This window comes from Azolla caroliniana, unplaced genomic scaffold (genome assembly GCF_043228905.1).
Source record: "Azolla caroliniana isolate FFs.n. ecotype wild unplaced genomic scaffold, voAzoCaro1.0.p SCAF_4, whole genome shotgun sequence".
Taxonomy (NCBI): Eukaryota; Viridiplantae; Streptophyta; class Polypodiopsida; order Salviniales; family Salviniaceae; genus Azolla; species Azolla caroliniana.
The window spans coordinates 13,505,740-13,524,344 of NW_028230439.1; the positions used below are offsets into that span (position 1 = coordinate 13,505,740).

At 43.7% G+C, this 18,605-nt stretch overlaps 1 protein-coding gene across 1 annotated transcript; it reads right to left on the reverse strand.

Moving 5' to 3' along the window:
- Positions 1-762: 762 nt before the first annotated feature.
- Positions 763-1,547, reverse strand: LOC147865108 (uncharacterized). Its single transcript, XM_087318639.1, has 3 exons — positions 1,332-1,547; positions 1,066-1,230; positions 763-936 (listed from the first exon to the last, which is right to left on the reverse strand). Exons 1-3 carry the CDS (start codon positions 1,545-1,547, stop codon positions 763-765), a joined length of 555 nt encoding a protein of 184 aa, XP_087174765.1.
- Positions 1,548-18,605: the final 17,058 nt, after the last annotated feature.

Here is an 18,605-nt window from a genome sequence, read left to right on the forward strand (position 1 = left end):
GGAGGAAGTATGTTACATTGATTCCAGAGCGTCCAACCACATGACGAACCATGAAGAGTGGTTCTCATTTTTATAGAAACCGGAACAACCGTGGATTGTCGAAACCGGACACGACACCCCTCACCCAATTGTGCATGTCGAAGAAGTCCCTTTAAGCCATGTTGGACAAAAGGGAAAGTTGTTGAACATATTACACATTCTGAATATCACAAAGAACCTGGTATTGGTCGGACAAATAGTCGACCATGGAATGTAGGTGCAGTTTACGCACCTCAGGTGCTTCATCAAGGAAGAAGGCAAGATAATTGCACAAGGACACAGAGAAGGGAGGATGTCCATCCGCAACACTAATGACGTCGGCACCGCCATGTTTGCAAAAGGATAGAAGATTGAATCGGATATCAACCTCTGGCATAAGTAGATCGGCCATGTCAACTACCGGAGGCTTCAAGATCTGCAATTGAAACAAATTGTGTTCAGATTGCCAAAGTTTAGTGGATGGATGGCCCAAATGTGTGAAGCCTGCCAAGTCGGGAAGCAACACCGGCTTCCATTCCCCACCAAACCATGGTTGTTAGGTATGTTAGGTACGGTACGGATACCATACGTATATAACGTATTAATACGCATATAATACCTCCCAATTTTAAAATACGTTAAATATGTTTTGTAATATGTTAAATACTTATAAAATACGTATTTTATGTATTTTACGTATATTTTACGTTAGTACATAAAATACTTCTAGAATTTGAAAATTATTTACATTTCAAGAAAATATTTGTAATATTGTAAAAAGCACACACTATCTGCAGTCGCTGGATATGTACACCCCCCTTTTGAAACCATCTCCTCAAAACAAAAAAATAGGCTCCTTGTTATGCTAATAGATGGAATATCAGGAGTCTTAGAGACATCTATCTCATTTGGATTCACCTGCAAACAAGTTTATAAAAGCTTTAACTTCTAAGTATCACAAACTAGTGTGTCGATGGCAGAAACTAGTTATTAGTACTTAAGAATATTGAGGAATATAAATTATAAAAAGAATGAATAAAACAATACCAGCATTGGAGATGCATTCACAGTCTCAAACTTGCGAACTAGCCGTAAGTTCTCTCGCACATATACCAATCGTTCAAGTTGTGCTACTTTTAGTCTGTTTCTATTTTTCGTATGTGCGAGAGCATGTGCATTCCAATTCCTTTCCGCTGCCCCAGAAGAGCAATCCTAATAAAAAGTAAAATATGAAATAAAATGTAGTACACAAAAGTGAGCTATTTCAGAACTTAACTATAAAATTGATCATTTTTTCAACACTTGACACTTACTTGGGATAATATGCGAACAACTAATGCTTGGAGCTTTGGAGTTCTTCCACCAAAATTTTCCCACCAAGTGACTGGCGTCATCATAGATCTCTCCTCACGTGCTAATGCATAGCTAAATGTCCTTGTACCATTCCGATATTCATGCAATTCACGAAATAAGATATCACATTCAAGTTTCGAGTACAATTTTTCCACATAACTCATCCATGCATCCATTAACTCAGGGTTAATAAATGTAGCGTCCTCTCTCCACATCGGATGTAACAAATGAGCTACAAGGTGGATTGGCCTCTTGAACCATTTCTATCATATATCAAATAACTTCAAAACATCCTCATACCTAAAAGGGGTTTACAAATTAATCAATCTTAAAACATGAACAAACAATTGAAGGTTTAATTTTAGGAAACCATAACAAATTAAAATAAATATGAAACTTACTTGGATTTGTGGGGGATGTTTTCTTCCACTCCTTTTGCTAAAACATCTTTGCTTCTTCGCATAAACTCATATAACAATCCAATAGTGGATCCCTCCCTATCAGTAAGTCGTAAAACACTATACAATAGGTACTCATATCCTTGGGCTGCACTTTTATATTAACCTTCATGTTCATGGCTAATGAAAATATAATTTAAAACCAATTAAACGAAATACATGATTGAGCTACACAAGCTATGAATGCCATGTGAAATACTCTAACTGAAACTAATTGAAGCTTAATTGAATTAGCCTCCCCTTCCAATGGTTGCTCTTTGGGTACTCAATTACTAATAAACTAACCAAGACTAGAACTTAAATTCATACTAAGACTAGAGCTGAAAAGAGAATATTGAAAAGAGAAGACTACAACATTTTCAAAAGAATAGATGTTTGTAGATACATTTTTTTGTGTGTATTCTTGCCTACCATAGCTACTCATATCCTTGGGCTGCACTTTCATATTAACCGTTATGTTCATGGAAGTGAAAACATAATTTAAAACCAATTAAGCGAAATACATGATTGAGCTGCACAAGCTATTAATGCCATGTGAAATACTCTAACTGAAACTAATTGAAGCTTAATTGAATTAGCCTCCCCTTTCAACGGCTGCTTTTTGGGTACTCAATTACTAATAAACTAACCAAGACTAGAACTTAAATTCATACTAAGACTAGAACTGAAAAGAGAATATTGAAAAGAGAAGACTACAACAGTTTCAAAAGAATAGATGTTTGTAGATACATTTTTCTGTGTGTATTCTTGCCTACCATAGCTACTCATATCCTTGGGTTGCACTTTCATATTAACCTTCATGTTCATGGCAAGTGAAAAACATAATTTAAAACCAATTAAGCGAAATACATGATTGAGCTGCACAAACTATTAATGCCATGTGAAATACTCTAACTGAAACTAATTGAAGCTTAATTGAATTAGCCTCCCCTTTCAATGGCTGCACTTTGGGTAATCAATTACTAATAAACTAACCAAGCATTCTAATCAAACATGAAATCAATAAGCAAGACTACACTATTGTTTTTAGGCTAGTAGCTCCATCTTTCTCTATGCTCGTGAATGAAAACCAAAAAGAAAATGTGACTTCATTGCATATTAAAGTTAGAAAACTATTATCCAAGCATATGCATATTAAGGTTAAACTTACCTCACACTCACAAGAATTGGGCCCAATAAAAAATTGTCTTCTATATAGCGTAGATCTTTGTTTGTTGCCTCTGTATGAAGACGATTACTTGTCTTCAAACCAAGGTTTCGATTGATTCCTCGTCCTCTTCTTCTTCTTCTTCTTCTTCTTCTTCTTCTTCTTCTTCCTCTTCCTCTTCCTCTTCTTGGTCTTCTTGTTCTTCTTCTTCCTCTTCTTCTTCCTCTTCTACTTGTTCTTCTTCTTCCTCTTCTGCTTGTTATTCTTCTTCCTCTTCTTCCTCTTCTTGTTCGTCTTCCTTCGTTTTCTTCTTCTTCTTTCTTCCTTCTCCACTAAAATCGTTTTTTTCTTCTTTCTTTTTTAGGGTTTTGCATACATTTTTTTTATAAATACGTATTATACCTATTGTTTTAAAAGTAAGTTAAATACCATATTAGAAAAATTTACATGACATTTGACTGAACAACATTGACGTATAGTACGTACTATACAAAGTATGAGGTATTATACGTATTGATATGTTAAATACGCGTACGTAAACAACGCTGCACCAAACAAAACCGGAGCCGTAACAAGCTACACTTAATCCATTCGGATGTATGGGGACCGACACAAAATGTTAGTCTTGGTGCGAGTCAATATTTCATCTCCTTCATCGACGACTACAACCGGCACATGTGGATGTACCTCATTGAGAAGAAAAGCGAAGTCTTCGACTGTTTCAGGAACCTTCAAAGCTTATTCAAAAGGGAAACGGAGAGGAAGATCAAGTGTCTGCGACCAGATTGCAGAAAAGAATACTTTTCCAGCCAATTCAATAGTTATCTGCAGCAGAAGGGAATTCGGAGAGAATTCAGCTGCAGGTACACACCAGAACAAAATGGTGTGGCCGAAAGAAAGAACCGGTCGATTGTCAACGCGACGAGGGCAAAGCTGGAGGAGAAGAGCATGCACAAATTCTACTGGGCTGAGGCGATCCAAATGACCATCTACATCCAAAACTGGATCAGTGACAAGGTGTGAGCACATGAGGTGTATTTCAAGCGAAAGCCAAATTTGAAACACCTTCGGATATTCGAAAGCATAGCATATGCGCATGTATTGGATGAGAAGTGAAGGAAGCTAGATCCGAAGTCGGAGAAGTGCATCCTAGTCGGTTACTCGCATTAGCAGAAGGGGTCTAAGTGTTATAACCCCCAGACTAAACATGTTTGTGTAAGCGGAGATGTCGAGTTTGATGAGTCGGCATCATGGTACTCTCTACCGACTCCAACCTTTGACTCCGAACCGATTCCGGAAGATGAGGCTAGTGAGTCCGAGGAGGTCCAGGTAGAAGATGAAGACTTCGGCACTCTAGAAGAGAATCAGGATCTCATTCCGGCTAAGTGGGCCAAATGATCGGCTGAGTTGGGATGACCAATCGGGTGAAGAATCGGCGAGTGGTGGAGACTCTCCCGTGCTCTCCCTGCACAAGGAACCGAGGAGACGGTTTACGTGCAAAGAGAAGTGGAAGAAGAAGATGTCGGAATACGATACCGGTAGTAAAGGGTCAGATCAAAGCGAATCTGACCCCGGAAAGGAAGAAGATGAATCTTCAGAAAGGAAGTCTGAACCGGCCAAGAAGGGCCTCAAACCGGGTAACGAAAAGTTACGTCGGTCAACTTGTCAAAAGAAAACCATCATGAGGTACGAATACAATGAGTACATGGCACATCACTATGCGTACATGACTAAGGTTGCCGAAGTGCTTCGCAAAAGCAGCAAAAGACGCAAATTGGCGTGCTACTTTGGAGTCTGATCTCATTTAGGCTAGTTGGGCTGGATGAGCGGCTGAGTTCGAATGATAAGTCGGGTGAAGAACCGGTGAGTAGTGAAGACTCTGTCGTGTTCTCCCCGCACAAGGAACCGAGGAGACGGTTCACGCTGTCGTGCCCTTCGGCTCCAGATCGTTGCGTGAGTCGGGTGGGAACCGCCGAGGTTTTTGACTAGGAGGAAGAGGAATACAACTTAAGGCTAGTTATGAATAGTGGAAAGAGAAGTAAGATAGCAATCTCGTGAATCCCACGAGTTTAGTGTAATTAAAACAATATTTAGATTATAAGAGCAATTAGATGGCAAAATTCGTGAATCCCACGAATATATTAGATTGATCAAACCTTGTATATTAATCAACAACCTTATACATATTTCTCTCCTCCTTATATAAAGATGGAAGAGGCTAAGCATGGCTTCATGCTTTTTCACCTAAAGTGTCCATGCACACTAAATGTGCATGTGATGCTTTGTCATTTCCTAAATATAGGGCTCATGCACGCTAGATGTGCATGAGTCACTTTTAATGGCACGTGTAAATAAAATATTCACACTCTAAAGAATACACGATTTTTACCTTTTAATAAAGGTATGTGTAAATAAAGGTCTTATACGTATTAAATCTATATTTATAACACTAAAGATAAGTTATTACAATGATAAAGTTGGGGTTTATCTACGTGGAGGTGCATGGTTCGAATCCTGCCCTATGCACGTGATAAATTCTTTTGATATATTATTTATTTATTTATATGTATCTAAAATCGGATATATTATTTTATGGTTTTCACGTAGTGTGTGGAATACACTACGACACTCGCCCCCTCTGAACCCGCACATCCTCCGGTATGTGCCGAAGTTCTCGATTCCCCATATCCGTCTTCACCCAAAGCTTCCTCCGATTCTCCCCTTATGTCGACTATGAGTTGTAATTCACTTTCTTCGCTTCCCGCATCACCGTGGTCTTCATCCGATTGCTCCTCGTTGTCGGCCTTGGCTTGGATCACATAGGGTTTGTCGTCAGTCCGCTTCTTGAAAATCTTCACCCGCTTCCCGGCTATAGGCACTCGTAGTATTGTTCCATCCAACTCGGACAGTCGGTACGTTCCGTTGTCGAAGACTTTCCGAACCTCGTATGGCCCGAACCATCTTTTCGCGAATTTCCGCATCGTTGTATGTTGATGGTCCAAACTACTGTCATAGACGATCACCCAATCTCCTTCTTCAATCCTCCTCGGTCGTAGTCGGTGCTTTGTGTCGAACCGGCTTTTGTTCCTTAATCGTGCTTCTTGTTGTCGGCATATTACTTCCGCTATGTCTGCCGGTCTTCCCTCTAGTTGTCGTATCTGGACCGCTAGTAGTTCTTCCCGGCTCATCTCTTCCTTCCACGGTAGCACTGTCCATGTTGCGATCGCGGTTTCCGTCGGCATTACCGGTGCTTGTCCGGTCATGAGTTCTGCTGGCATGTAACCGGTTATGGAGCTATGCGTCGTCCGATCCGCCCATAGCGCATACGGAAGCATCTGCGGCCAGTCCTTCACCTTTCCATCGCATGCCTTCACAAGTGCTTTCACGATGGGACTATGTCCTCGTTCGATTTTCCCGTTGGCCTCCGGATTGTATGTCGTTGTCAGCGATAACCGAACTCCGTGTTTGGCGAAGAATCCCCTAGCTTTGTCCGAGTCGAGTTCTCCCCGGTCCGCAATCACTTGTCCTACGCACCCATACCTGCAAAATACTTCCTCCAAAAGAAATTGGCATACCGCGGAACACGTTTTCCTCTGAAGCGCTCGACCTTCTACTAGATTCGTGAGATCTTCCCGAGCTAATACCAAGTATTTCTTTTGTCCAATCCCGGTCGGCATGGCCACTATGTCAACCATCCACTTGAAGTTGATTGTCGGTGAGAATGTCGGATGTAACTCATCTCGATGTCGAACCCCGGAGTAGACTTGACATTTCTCGCAGCTTTCCGTGAACTCCGCGACATCTTTGTACATTTTCTTCCACCAATACTTTTGCTTGATCTTCACAAATGTTGCCCATGTTCCTCGGTGTCCAGCCCAATCGGATTCGTGAAACTCGGACATTATCCGGTTTCGTTGCTCTTTTGTCCTGACTACTCGAACTGGTATACCATCCGGTCTTTTCGGCGCCCTCCATATTAATCCGTTTTCCAAGAAGAACTTTTGGACTTGTCTCTTCTTCCTTCGGATCTCGGCTCTTCTTCCTTTATCGTTTGTTGAATCCTCGGCCTCTTGTAACATCTTTCTGATCATCAAGCTTTCTCCCTCGTATTCTTCTTCCCGGAATTCTCGGATTACGTTTAATCGGCATATGTGCTCCGATGCGAAGTAGTCTTCGGAAACTTCTTCATTATCCGATTCGGTTATGTCGTCTCCGAACCGAGCCCTTGATAACATATCCGCTACCGCGTTGTCCTTCCCCGAGATGTGTCGAACCTCCGGATTAAGCGACTTGACATATGCAACCCACCTTAGCATAGCTACATCCGGTATCGTACAACACCGCATCATCCCGAGTATCGGAAGACAATCCGTCTCGATCACCACTTCGGCTCCGATCAAATAATCCCGATCCGATTTTATCGCCGACACGACTCCCCACAGTTCTCTTTTGACTTGTGCATATCCACGTTGCCTTTCGTTGAGAACCTTTGCTCCGAATCGGATCGGATACCGCGAACCATCCGAGTCGGCTTGATTGATGACCCACCCGATACCGGTTGGACTTGTATCAACCGTTACTATGATCGGTCGGTCGTAGCTCGGCTTCTTAAGTGCTTCCGCCCTCCGAAGTGTCTTCTTCAATTTCTTCATGGCTTTGGTGTGTTCCGGTTTCCATTCGAATTTCTTACCTTTCTGCAACAAGTGGTAGAGCGGGTCCGCTATATGTGCATAGTGCGGAATCCATATGTGATAGAATGCACATGCACCGAGAAACCTTCGGACTTCGGATGTTGACTCGCATACTTCCTCCATAGCTTGAATCGCATCGATCTTTGTTGGTGACGGTCTTCGGCCGTAGGGCCCACATAGATGTCCGACCACCAATATTTCTTCTTGCCCGAATGCCGATTTCTCCCCGGAAAGTGTTAGGTGCACATCTTCTAGCTTTCGCAACACTTTCTCGCAATCACGAATATGGTCGACCACGAACTTTCGGCATCCCCGATCATCCATAGTCTCATCTTTTTCTTCTACCACGCATCCTTTCATCGGAATGTCATCGAGGAACGGCATCGTTATCTCCGGAATGCAGTCTCGAAGCACCTTGTTCATCGCGTTCATCATATGAGCAACCGAGTTTGTCGCTCCTTGTGGTAGTGTGCACATTCGGACTAATCCTATCGGTGTTCGCATGGTTGTGATGTCTCGGCTCTCCACGGCTAGTTGGAATTGGTCATACCCCGAGTATAGGTCTCCGATGGAGTATATCGCACGACCGGCAAAAGCTTCCACAAATTCGTCCACTATCGGACCGACTCCCGAGTTCCAGATTGTGACCTTATTCACCGGTTGCAAGTCTTGGATAAATCGGAGTGACCCATTCTTCTTCGGAACCGTAAACCATCGATTTGAGTACGGAGCAGTTGATGGCTCTAGAATCCCCATCGCCACCTTCTCCTTGAGCAAGTCAATGACTTTCGGAATATGCGCTCGTGGCACCGGAATCGGCTTCAGGTTCCACGGTACATGGTCAATCGTGAAGATCATCGGCTCCACTGTTCTCGGATCGACACACCCTATCTCCCTTGATGTAAATGCAAACGCTTTGCCGTGTTGCTCCAACATCTCGCGAAACCGTTCTTCTTCTTTTTGTAATAGGAACCCACCTCCACCGATCCGAAGTTTCTTCCGGGTCTCATCCGTGAAGGCATGTCCGATATCCACGGACTTCCGAAGTGTCGGATCTCCCGAGACTTCTTTCCTCTTTTGTTCGCTATCGGCGGGTAGTGGTCCCGCGGCCGGTTTCACCTTCTTCTCCACGGTCTTGTATTTCGTACTTACCATTGCTTCTTCTTTGCGGAGCGTATCCGGCTCCATTTTCGCAATGATCTCGTACATCTCGACCGATTCCACCGGGACTACCCGGTTCTCTTGGCTTTTATCTTCCGCAAGCTCTTCAAGTCGTTGTAGCGTGCTCCCATAGAACACTTCTTCGACTATCCCCACGATTTCTTCATCTTCTTTTATTATTGATGCCGACCGCAACTTATCCTCCACTTGTCGGTATCCTTTCTTCAATCCTCCGGTTACGGTTGTGTACGTAGATGCCCCATCCGGACCGATTCGTACATGTTTTGCTCCGAGAGTTTTCTTCCTGTGTGGGGTATCAGGGCTTCTCGGACTATCACTTCCCCACTCCGCAACAGTCCGCTTTAAAAATCCATTCTCACTTGGGACAAGAGTTCCCTCTTGTTCCTTTCGTGATTTGCCGGCACCGTTAGGAATTGGACGGATTTCCCACCGTTTTGGCTCCGAATTCGCGCAAAAGCCGCACCGCTATCGAGCACCTTCGTGATAAAGGGTTGGCCGAGGATGACGGAATGTGAAACCTCATCTTGCACGAAGAAATTTTGGTCGATCTCGACATCCCCGATCTTCACCGTCACATCCGGACAAGCCGCAAATAGATCTTCCGTAACTTTGGTGGCCGCCCGAATCTTCCATCCATGGTTGGTGTTAATAGGCCACTTCCCCTTCCGGTAGAACTCCTTGGACATCAAGTTAATCTCCGATCCGTGATCAATCAATGCTAGCACAGGTTCTTTGATGTTGCCGATTCGGACCGAAGTCTCCGTAGTCGCGCGTGCCCAATGTGGCCTTGTATAGTGGGAGTTCGGAATTTCGTCCTCCACTTCGGTGTCGTTCATTAAAACGGTGTTCGCATTCACCCTTGGAGCATTTTCCTCCGTACTTTGTCTTTTTCGCTTCACGAGATCCACGAGAAGATCGTGGAACTCCTTCTTTGCTATTCTGAGTAGCTCCCGAAGCGAGAAATCTACCCGGCTATCCAAGATTCTTTCCTCGAACACTCTTTTCAAGTCGGTTTGTTGTTCTATGTTCGAGGCGAGCTTGAATGCCGGAGTCGCCTTTTCTTTTCCCTTACCTCCGGAGTTCCAACTTTCCGGTATCTTCGATGGCCCGACCGCATCCTCCGTGCGTCATCGTTTCTCGTCCACATACACCTTATGCAATTGACACAGGGCGTATACGCTATTCTTGTCGACAGGGCACTCCCATCCCATAGCTTCCCGGATGCCTTCTGCGGTGCTTCGGATCTCGTTGGAGTCGGTTTTCTCGGTGTTTTCTAGAACTTCCGGCCAAAAAGACGTCTTTGCTCTCGATGACTCCCCGACACATATTCCCGCGGTTGTCGCATAGTTGCTTCTCGCCGCCAATTCCTCCTCGAGCACCTTCTTCATGCCGCCTTTCCGGAAGTTCGGTCGGAGTGGCTTCCGAGAGTCCATCGAATGAATCCGGTTTCCCTCGTAGTAGATGAGATCCCGCCGTAGCGCCTCCTTATGCTCGTCACAATCCCTCCGATCGTGTTCGGCGCTATCGCACCAGATGCACCGTCGGTCCGTATACTTGGAGCTTGTGGGGCGGTCATCCGACTTCTTCACCATCGCGATCTTCAGATTCTCCATCTCCTTCAATAGTTGTTCCACCGTAGATGCATCAATCCCCTTCTCGGTTGTAGTCTCTCGAGCACTCAGTTGATGGTCTTCCAATCCGGTTCTCGGTTTCGGAATCGGTTCCGAAACCCTCTTTTCCTCGTCGGCAAGCCATTGCCCCCTCTTCGTGTATCGCGCGACGATATCCCGCACGCTTTCCCATGTTTTGGTGAGGCCGCTCTCCGTGGTCGTGTCCTCCAAGAGCACTCCGACATCTTTCCGGTCCCGGACGTCCACGGCTTGCAAGAACATGATCACCTTGTCCGGTACGAGGATAGCTTGATCTCTCGCGGACAACCTCCCGAACCGGCTTTCAAATGCCGAAAACACATCAACGACCTTCAATCCCTTGTCCGGCGTCTCCACCCAATCTTCGAATCCCCTTCGCGTCGCCTTGGAGGAATCCTCGATGGCGAACGTCCTCTTTAGCTCTACTTCAAACGCCTCCCATGTCGGATTTTGTTGTCGTAGTCCATGGATGCTTGCTTGAAGCCCGTCGGTCGCCACCCGGTTGAAGGACGTCACTTGCAGTCCTTCCGATATTCCGCACCGTAGCATCTCCGCCTTGTAGTCCCGAAGATACCGCGACACGTCTTTCCCGTTGAATTGCCCGTTTCGTTGCACGAGCCGCTCCACTGATGCCGCTATCTCCGACATCGCGCGTTGTTCTTGTAGCATGCACTCGAACATCATCATCATGTTGCTAACCTCCGGTTGATTTTCCATCTCCTTGCCACCCGGTGTTCACGTCGGGTTCACCAAATGTGTCGTGCCCTTCGGCTCCGGATCGTTGCGTGAGTCGGGTGGGAACCGCCGAGGTTTTTGACTAGGAGGAAGAGGAATACAACTTAAGGCTAGTTATGAATAGTGGAAAGAGAAGTAAGATAGCAATCTCGTGAATCCCACGAGTTTAGTGTAATTAAAACAATATTTAGATTATAAGAGCAATTAGATGGCAAAATTCGTGAATCCCACGAATATATTAGATTGATCAAACCTTGTATATTAATCAACAACCTTATACATATTTCTCTCCTCCTTATATAAAGATGGAAGAGGCTAAGCATGGCTTCATGCTTTTTCACCTAAAGTGTCCATGCACACTAAATGTGCATGTGATGCTTTGTCATTTCCTAAATATAGGGCTCATGCACGCTAGATGTGCATGAGTCACTTTTAATGGCACGTGTAAATAAAATATTCACACTCTAAAGAATAAACGATTTTTACCTTTTAATAAAGGTATGTGTAAATAAAGGTCTTATACGTATTAAATCTATATTTATAACACTAAAGATAAGTTATTACAATGGTAAAGTTGGGGTTTATCTACGTGGAGGTGCATGGTTTGAATCCTGCCCTATGCACGTGATAAATTCTTTTGATATATTATTTATTTATTTATATGTATCTAAAATCGGATATATTATTTTATGGTTTTCACGTAGTGTGTGGAATACACTACGACAACGCGCAAAGAGAAGGTGAAGAAGAAGATGTCGGAATATGATACCGGCAGTGAAGGGTTGGATCGGAACGAATCTAATCCTTCAAAGGAAGAAGGAAGATCTTTAGAAAGGAAGTCTGAACAGGCCAAGAAGGGCCTCAAACTAGGTAACAAAAAGTTACGCCGGTTAACCCGTCAAAAGAAAACCGTCATGAGGTTTGGATACAATGAGTACATGGTGCATCACTATGCGTACATGACTAAGGTGGCGGAAGTGCGTGAGCTGGAGAGCTACGCATAAGTAGCAAAAGGCACAAATTGGTGTGCTGCTATGGAGGAAGGAATGCGGGCACTTGATGCCAACAACACATGGGACCTGGTTGACTCTCCCCGATAGTGGAAACTGATCGGTTACAAGTGGGTGTACAAGGTAAAGTACAACGCTGACGGTTCGGTCAACTGGTACAAAGCCCGGTTAGTGGCAAAGGGATACACACAGACCGACGGAATCGACTACGACGAGACATTCGCTCCAGTAGCGAAGATGACGATGGTTTGTGTGGTACTGGCTGTTATTGTGGCAAGGGGATGGCATCTTCATCAAATGGATGTGAAGAATGCATTCCTTCAAGGTGATCTTGAAGAATGGGTCTATCTGACCCAACCCCCTGGTTTCCAATCGGAGGTGAACAAGTCGGGAGTGGGCCGACTCAAGAAGTCGCTTTACGGTCTGAAACAAGCCCCCCGAGCTTGGAATGCGAAGATCACACACCGGTTGCGTAAGATGGGGTTTGTGGCCTGTAAGTCCAACTCTTCATTGTTCATCTGGAATGGTTCGGTTTGCATTTTGCTTTATGTAGATGATTTAGTCATCACTGGACCCGGCCTCAATGAAATTGGCCGAGTGGAGTCCCAGCTGTCGGACGCATTTGAAATGAGGGACCTAGGGGACCTTCATTATTTTCTTGGGATCGAGGTGATCTGGACCCCCGACGACATATTGCTCTCACAACACCATTATGTGTTGAATATGTTGTACAAGTTCGGCATGACGGAATGCTGACCGATCTCCACACCCCTAGACCAGAACCTGAAGCTACATCCCGACTCTGGACAGGGCAAATTGTTGGAAGCCTCATATACTTCACAATCACTCGACCCAACATCAGTTACCCGGTCGGAGTGATCAAACAGTTCATGCAGAAGCCAACCGTCGAGCACATTCAGTGCACACATCGGATACTCCGATATGTTAGTGGCACGAAGTACCGGGAATTGTTATACTGACACGATATAGCTGGGAAGCTAGTCAGATATACCGATGCCGACTGGGCTGGTGATGCATTGTATTGCCAATCCACATCCGGTTATATGTTTTCTCTTGGTAGTATGGTTGTTGCGTGGAGCAGCAAAAAGCAGCCGACAATGTCTTTGTCGAGCACTGAGGCTGAATACCGGGGCACTACCATTGCCCCCTATGAAGCCATATGGCTTCGCCAACTGCTGCGAGACCTCCGGATCGAAGTGCCGACCCTGATCTTGATCTATTGCGACAATGTAAGCAGCATACAACTCGCCAAAAACCATGTATTCCATGCTCGAACAAAGCACATAGAAGTGCATTATCACTTTGTTCGTGAGCGGGTCCTGAGCGGTGAAGTTGAACTTCGGTATTTTCACACGGATTGGCAGGTTGCCGACATCTTCACCAAGCCGCTTAGATCGGACACGTTGCAACATTTTTCGGAGATTCCTGGCATTCAACATCTCGATGTGCCGCACTTGAGGGGGAGAGTAGGACCGTGAACGGATGGCACCGGACAAGGAGTCGGAGAGGAAGAAAGAACCAGGGGGGGAGGTAAGAAGAAAAATGAAGCCAAGCTAACCAAAGGAGTGGGCACATCCGAACAAGTCGGAGAAAGCGGCAAAGGCGGTAGAGTCAAGAAGGACAGAACCGATCGGAAGCAGGCCAAGACCCGAACGTGGTCCGATGTGGTGAAGGTCCTAAAAACAGAAGACGAGTTGGAGACTATCAACTCGGACAAGAGCCGAAAGAGTAGGAGGCAACCGATTCCGACAAGAGCTGGAACGAAATGGAGGAAGCCGATTCGGTTCAAGATTCGGAGGAGTCGGATGAACTAAAGGCCAAGCGGACGAGAAGGTAGCGGAAGTTGACACTGATATAGAGGAACCGATGGGTAGACAAGTGTCGAAGTCATAGCAGTAAGGGAACTGAGAGTTTTAGACCGTGAGGTCGATACAAGGAGTGCGCGCAGTATACAATCGGTGGATGGGTGTATGTGAGGGAGAATGAGAGTGAAAGAGAGAGAGAGAGAGAGAGAAAGATGAGAAAGATATATATGTACAAAGTTTAGAGAAAGAGAGAGATACACTAAAAACTAATTCATATTAACAAACTTAAAAGGTAATACAAAGGAATGGTCGATGTGGCAAACTAGTTTCGCTCTTAAAGAGCTCATCAGTGCACATGACCATGTAGAATTTGAGGGGTTTTTATAGGGAAGATAAGGGGGGGGGGGAGTGTGTGTGTGTGTGTATGTGTGTGTGAGTGTTCAAATTTGATGATGTGGGAGGTATGGGGGTTGATATATTTGGTGTGGGATAAAAGATTTTATGGGCTTATTTGAAAACAAGTAGGGGAGTGTGAGAGAGAAAGAGAGAGGAAGGGTAGAAGAGAAGTGTGTGATGTGGGAGTTAGGGAGGGTGAAGTATATTGGTGTGTATGAAAAGATTGTATGGAGATCTTTGAAAACAGGAGGGGGGTATGAGAGGGCAAGGGTAGGAAGCTAAATTGAGAACAATTGGAGGGTAGATTGGAAATTAAAGTGGAGGAGGAAAGGGTAGAGTGAGATTAAGAAGAATGAAAGAGGGAGGGATAGAAGAATATTACAAAAAGAGGGAGGGGTAGAGCGATAATAGAACACCAACGGATGTGAGCAACCATGTGCGGTCCTCACAAGAGACACAAACACCAACGGAAATGAGCGACCATGTGCGGTCCTCACCGGGAATTGGAACACCAATGAGCATGAGAGACCACATACAGTCCTCACCAAAGACGCGAACACCAACGGGCATGAGCGATCATGTGTGGTCCTCACCGGAGACACGAACACCAACAGATGTGAGCGACCTTGCACGGTCCTCACCGGGAACTGGAACAATTGACGACAATGAAGGCTAGGCAAAGTAGTGTTGATGACAACAACAAGAGAGTTGAAGATGATGATGTCGAAGACGAGGCAATGAAGGTAATGATGTTGATGAAGCGACTTTGGAAGAAATGAGTTTGACTATGGCAATGATGGAAACAGAGAAAGAGATAAAGAGGATAAGAAACATAGAGATCGAGGTGTTGAGGTTCTGAAGAAACAAAAATACACAGATATAGAGGATGAGAGAAAACACAAAGACAAGGATGAAGGTGATAGGAAAGACAGTGAAAGGGACGGAGATAATAAGAAACACATTGATAGAGATAGAAACCATAGGAAACACACAGAGAAGGATGACAATGACAAAAAATGCAAAGATAGGGATGTGGAAGATGATAAGAAGTGCAAAGATAGAGATGATGATGAGAATAAACTAAGAGATAGAGATGGTGAGGAAGATAGAAAACGAAGGGATGTTGATGATGGTAACTCTAGAACCAATGACGGTGACGATGGTAACTCTAGAAGCAAGGGCAATGACGAAGATGGGTAATGCTTCTAGTAGGGAGGGATTCAAACTATCAAGGACACACCAACGCTAGACTATGACAAAGCACAGATGACAAGGCTACGACTGATAAGGTTACGAATGTGGAACTCGACGTGATGATGCTAGAAACTCGAGAAGTTGGGAGCAATGAGATGAGGAACTTAAGACTCTAGGAACAATACAAGAGCATAAAGACAAAGATGTAAATCAAGGAGAGAAGATGGGCTAAACAAGAATACTAGATTGATGTGTCAATGACTGGTGTTGAATCCCTACAAAGGGACCAAGGAGGTTACAAGTATTTATACTTTGGGTCGAAGTACATGCATTATAATATTTTGGAGAATATTCTAGAACCCTCTAGAACCTTCTAGTTCTAAAACTTTCTAAAAGCTCCTAGAACTTGAAATAGATAATCTACTAATAATCTACTAAGATATACATAACATGACCATATATTTGGATGTGTTGGTTAGAACACAATACTTGCCTATATATGTCAAGAGGTCAAGAGTTCTAGAACCTTATAGTTCTAAAACTTTCTAAACACTCCTAGAACTTGAAATAGATAATCTACTAATAATCTACTAAGGTATATATAACATGACCATATATTTGGATGTATTGGTTAGAACACAATACTTGACAATACTTGACTATATATGTCAAGAGGTCAAGAGTTCAAATCTTGACATGAATGGAGAGAGTTAATGTAGTGTAAACTGGTCAGGAAAGGGCAAGTGTTTAATCTGCCTATAACACACATCCATCGACCCCCTATTGATGAAGACCACTTGAGATTAGAGAGCCACATCGAATGCATGTTCAAAATCTCAAGAAAAAAATGAAAATTAATCCTCATGCTACCGTTGTGCCTTTTATTGTTATGGTGGATCCTGAAGAATGTGAAACCATTGAAGATTTTGATATAAGAAAGCATGATCAATATAATTACTTTGTCATTGGTGGATCGCATTCAGCGGAGGCACGTCGGCAACTTGTGAGAGAACATCCAACGACTTTCTTCTTCAAGTATGTCGAGTGCAAAATTTACTTGGGTCTCACAACTGAAGAGGCAAAGTTGTTGGCATGGGACCACAATAACGATAATGACTATAGGTAGAAAATGTCATCGATTGAGCGTATAAGGTTCTTCCACCACGAGTGTTTGGACGTCAAACAAAAGTTTGGTGTGATGCTACATCCAAGCCTACGACGTCAATGCTTCCATGAAGTCGGCATTGTGGTAGATGATAATGTTAAGTCCGATGGTCCTCGAAAAATATGAGTCTTGGTTTCAACTGGCCTTTAGAGATGGAGAAGTATGGGACCTACAGGATCAAATCTTGTCAATGTGGGAGAATAAGGAGGTCAAGGGTCAACGACAAAAGAAATTTAAGGTAGACCCTCAACTAGAATTAAAGTCACAAGCGGCCAAGAAAATTGACTTGACAATTGAAGAAGCGGCTGACGACATGAAGTTGTCTCTATGGAGAGCGATGCAAGGTATTAAGGACGAGCAGCTTCTTGTGTCTGTTTTGTCAAGGGTTGTGGCCAAAGATTTAAGCCTTGAAGAAATGGTCACTCAGTTCAATAAGTAAGTCTTTCAAATACTGATATTGAAGTCTATATGGTGCAATTGAAATTTCTAATCTCGTTTTCTAATTTCATAGTCATAAGGTGTACATGAAGATCCAAGAAGTTATGATGAAACAACTTGGATGTATAACTTGGGAACAAGTGACCGAGGATTATCCTCTAACGTCTTCATATAAGGCGTTATCAGAGTATTTTATTCCATTCAAGGATTGGGTTAGTATTGGTGGTTTTTCATTAAGCTTTCATCATATCTAGAGCTTGTATAATAAAACTTGATGTCCTATTGCTTCTATTAAAAAACGTGTCATGGCAAGAAACAAGGAGAAGTTAAGGATATATACGATTTCCGGACATCCTTCCTTGCACATCTCGAGAGAGCCAGAAAAGAAAAGGATCGTCGCTTAGTCAAGGCGTACGAAATGGAGGAAGATAGCTCCTTCAAAAAATTTAGCCACAAAAAAGATATTATGAGAGATCTTTACTACAATGTGGTTTGCGGCGATGTCGTTGACATGATCCAAAAAGTGCCAAAGAAGGAATATACACTAATGATTGCGGATATTCCTTACGGATTTCGAATGGCAGGGTCATCATACGACGATGAACCGTTTAGGTTTAAACAATTGGAGAAGATGGTCAAGGATTTTGCTGAGCTAACAATTGTATCCTTGTGGAGAATAGTTTTCTTTCATAGTATGGACCAAGGGTACTCGGTAGCTCAAGCTTTGAGATCTCGTTGCCATGGCATCGAGAACCTTGCATGGTAAGGATTATTTATATGTCTCATTCACTATATTGCCTTTCTTAAGATTGTTCAATCTATTCTTAACTCGATGTAATATTTTTTATAGGATAAAAACCAATGTAAATAGAGGGCCAACTTTTCGGTTCGTTAATGCCATTGAATACATCACGGTTGGCTACTTCGATGAAATTAAGAAACAAAGAATCAAGGAGCATTCTAATGAAGTGGGAGGTTCAAATATGCCGGTGTATCCAGCAGTGATACGGAAATTGCAACATGTCACCACGACAGAACGGGGACTTGTCAACCCATACCAAAAACCTCAACAACTTATGATGCGCTTGATCGAGATGTTTTTTGTCGAAGGAGACTGGATATTAGATCTCTTTTCTGGCACAGGTATTCCTCGAACTAGGGTAACGATCTTGAGATAACCAATACTGAATCTTTTTTGTTTGAGAACTAATTCTTCTTGTTACTTTCTTCACAGGAACAACGTTTGCATGTGCATTGAAGCTCTTTAGAAACACAGTTGCATTGGAGAAGGACGAGAAGCAGGTTATATTTATAAACATGAGGATTAAGGCTTTGTGGGGGTG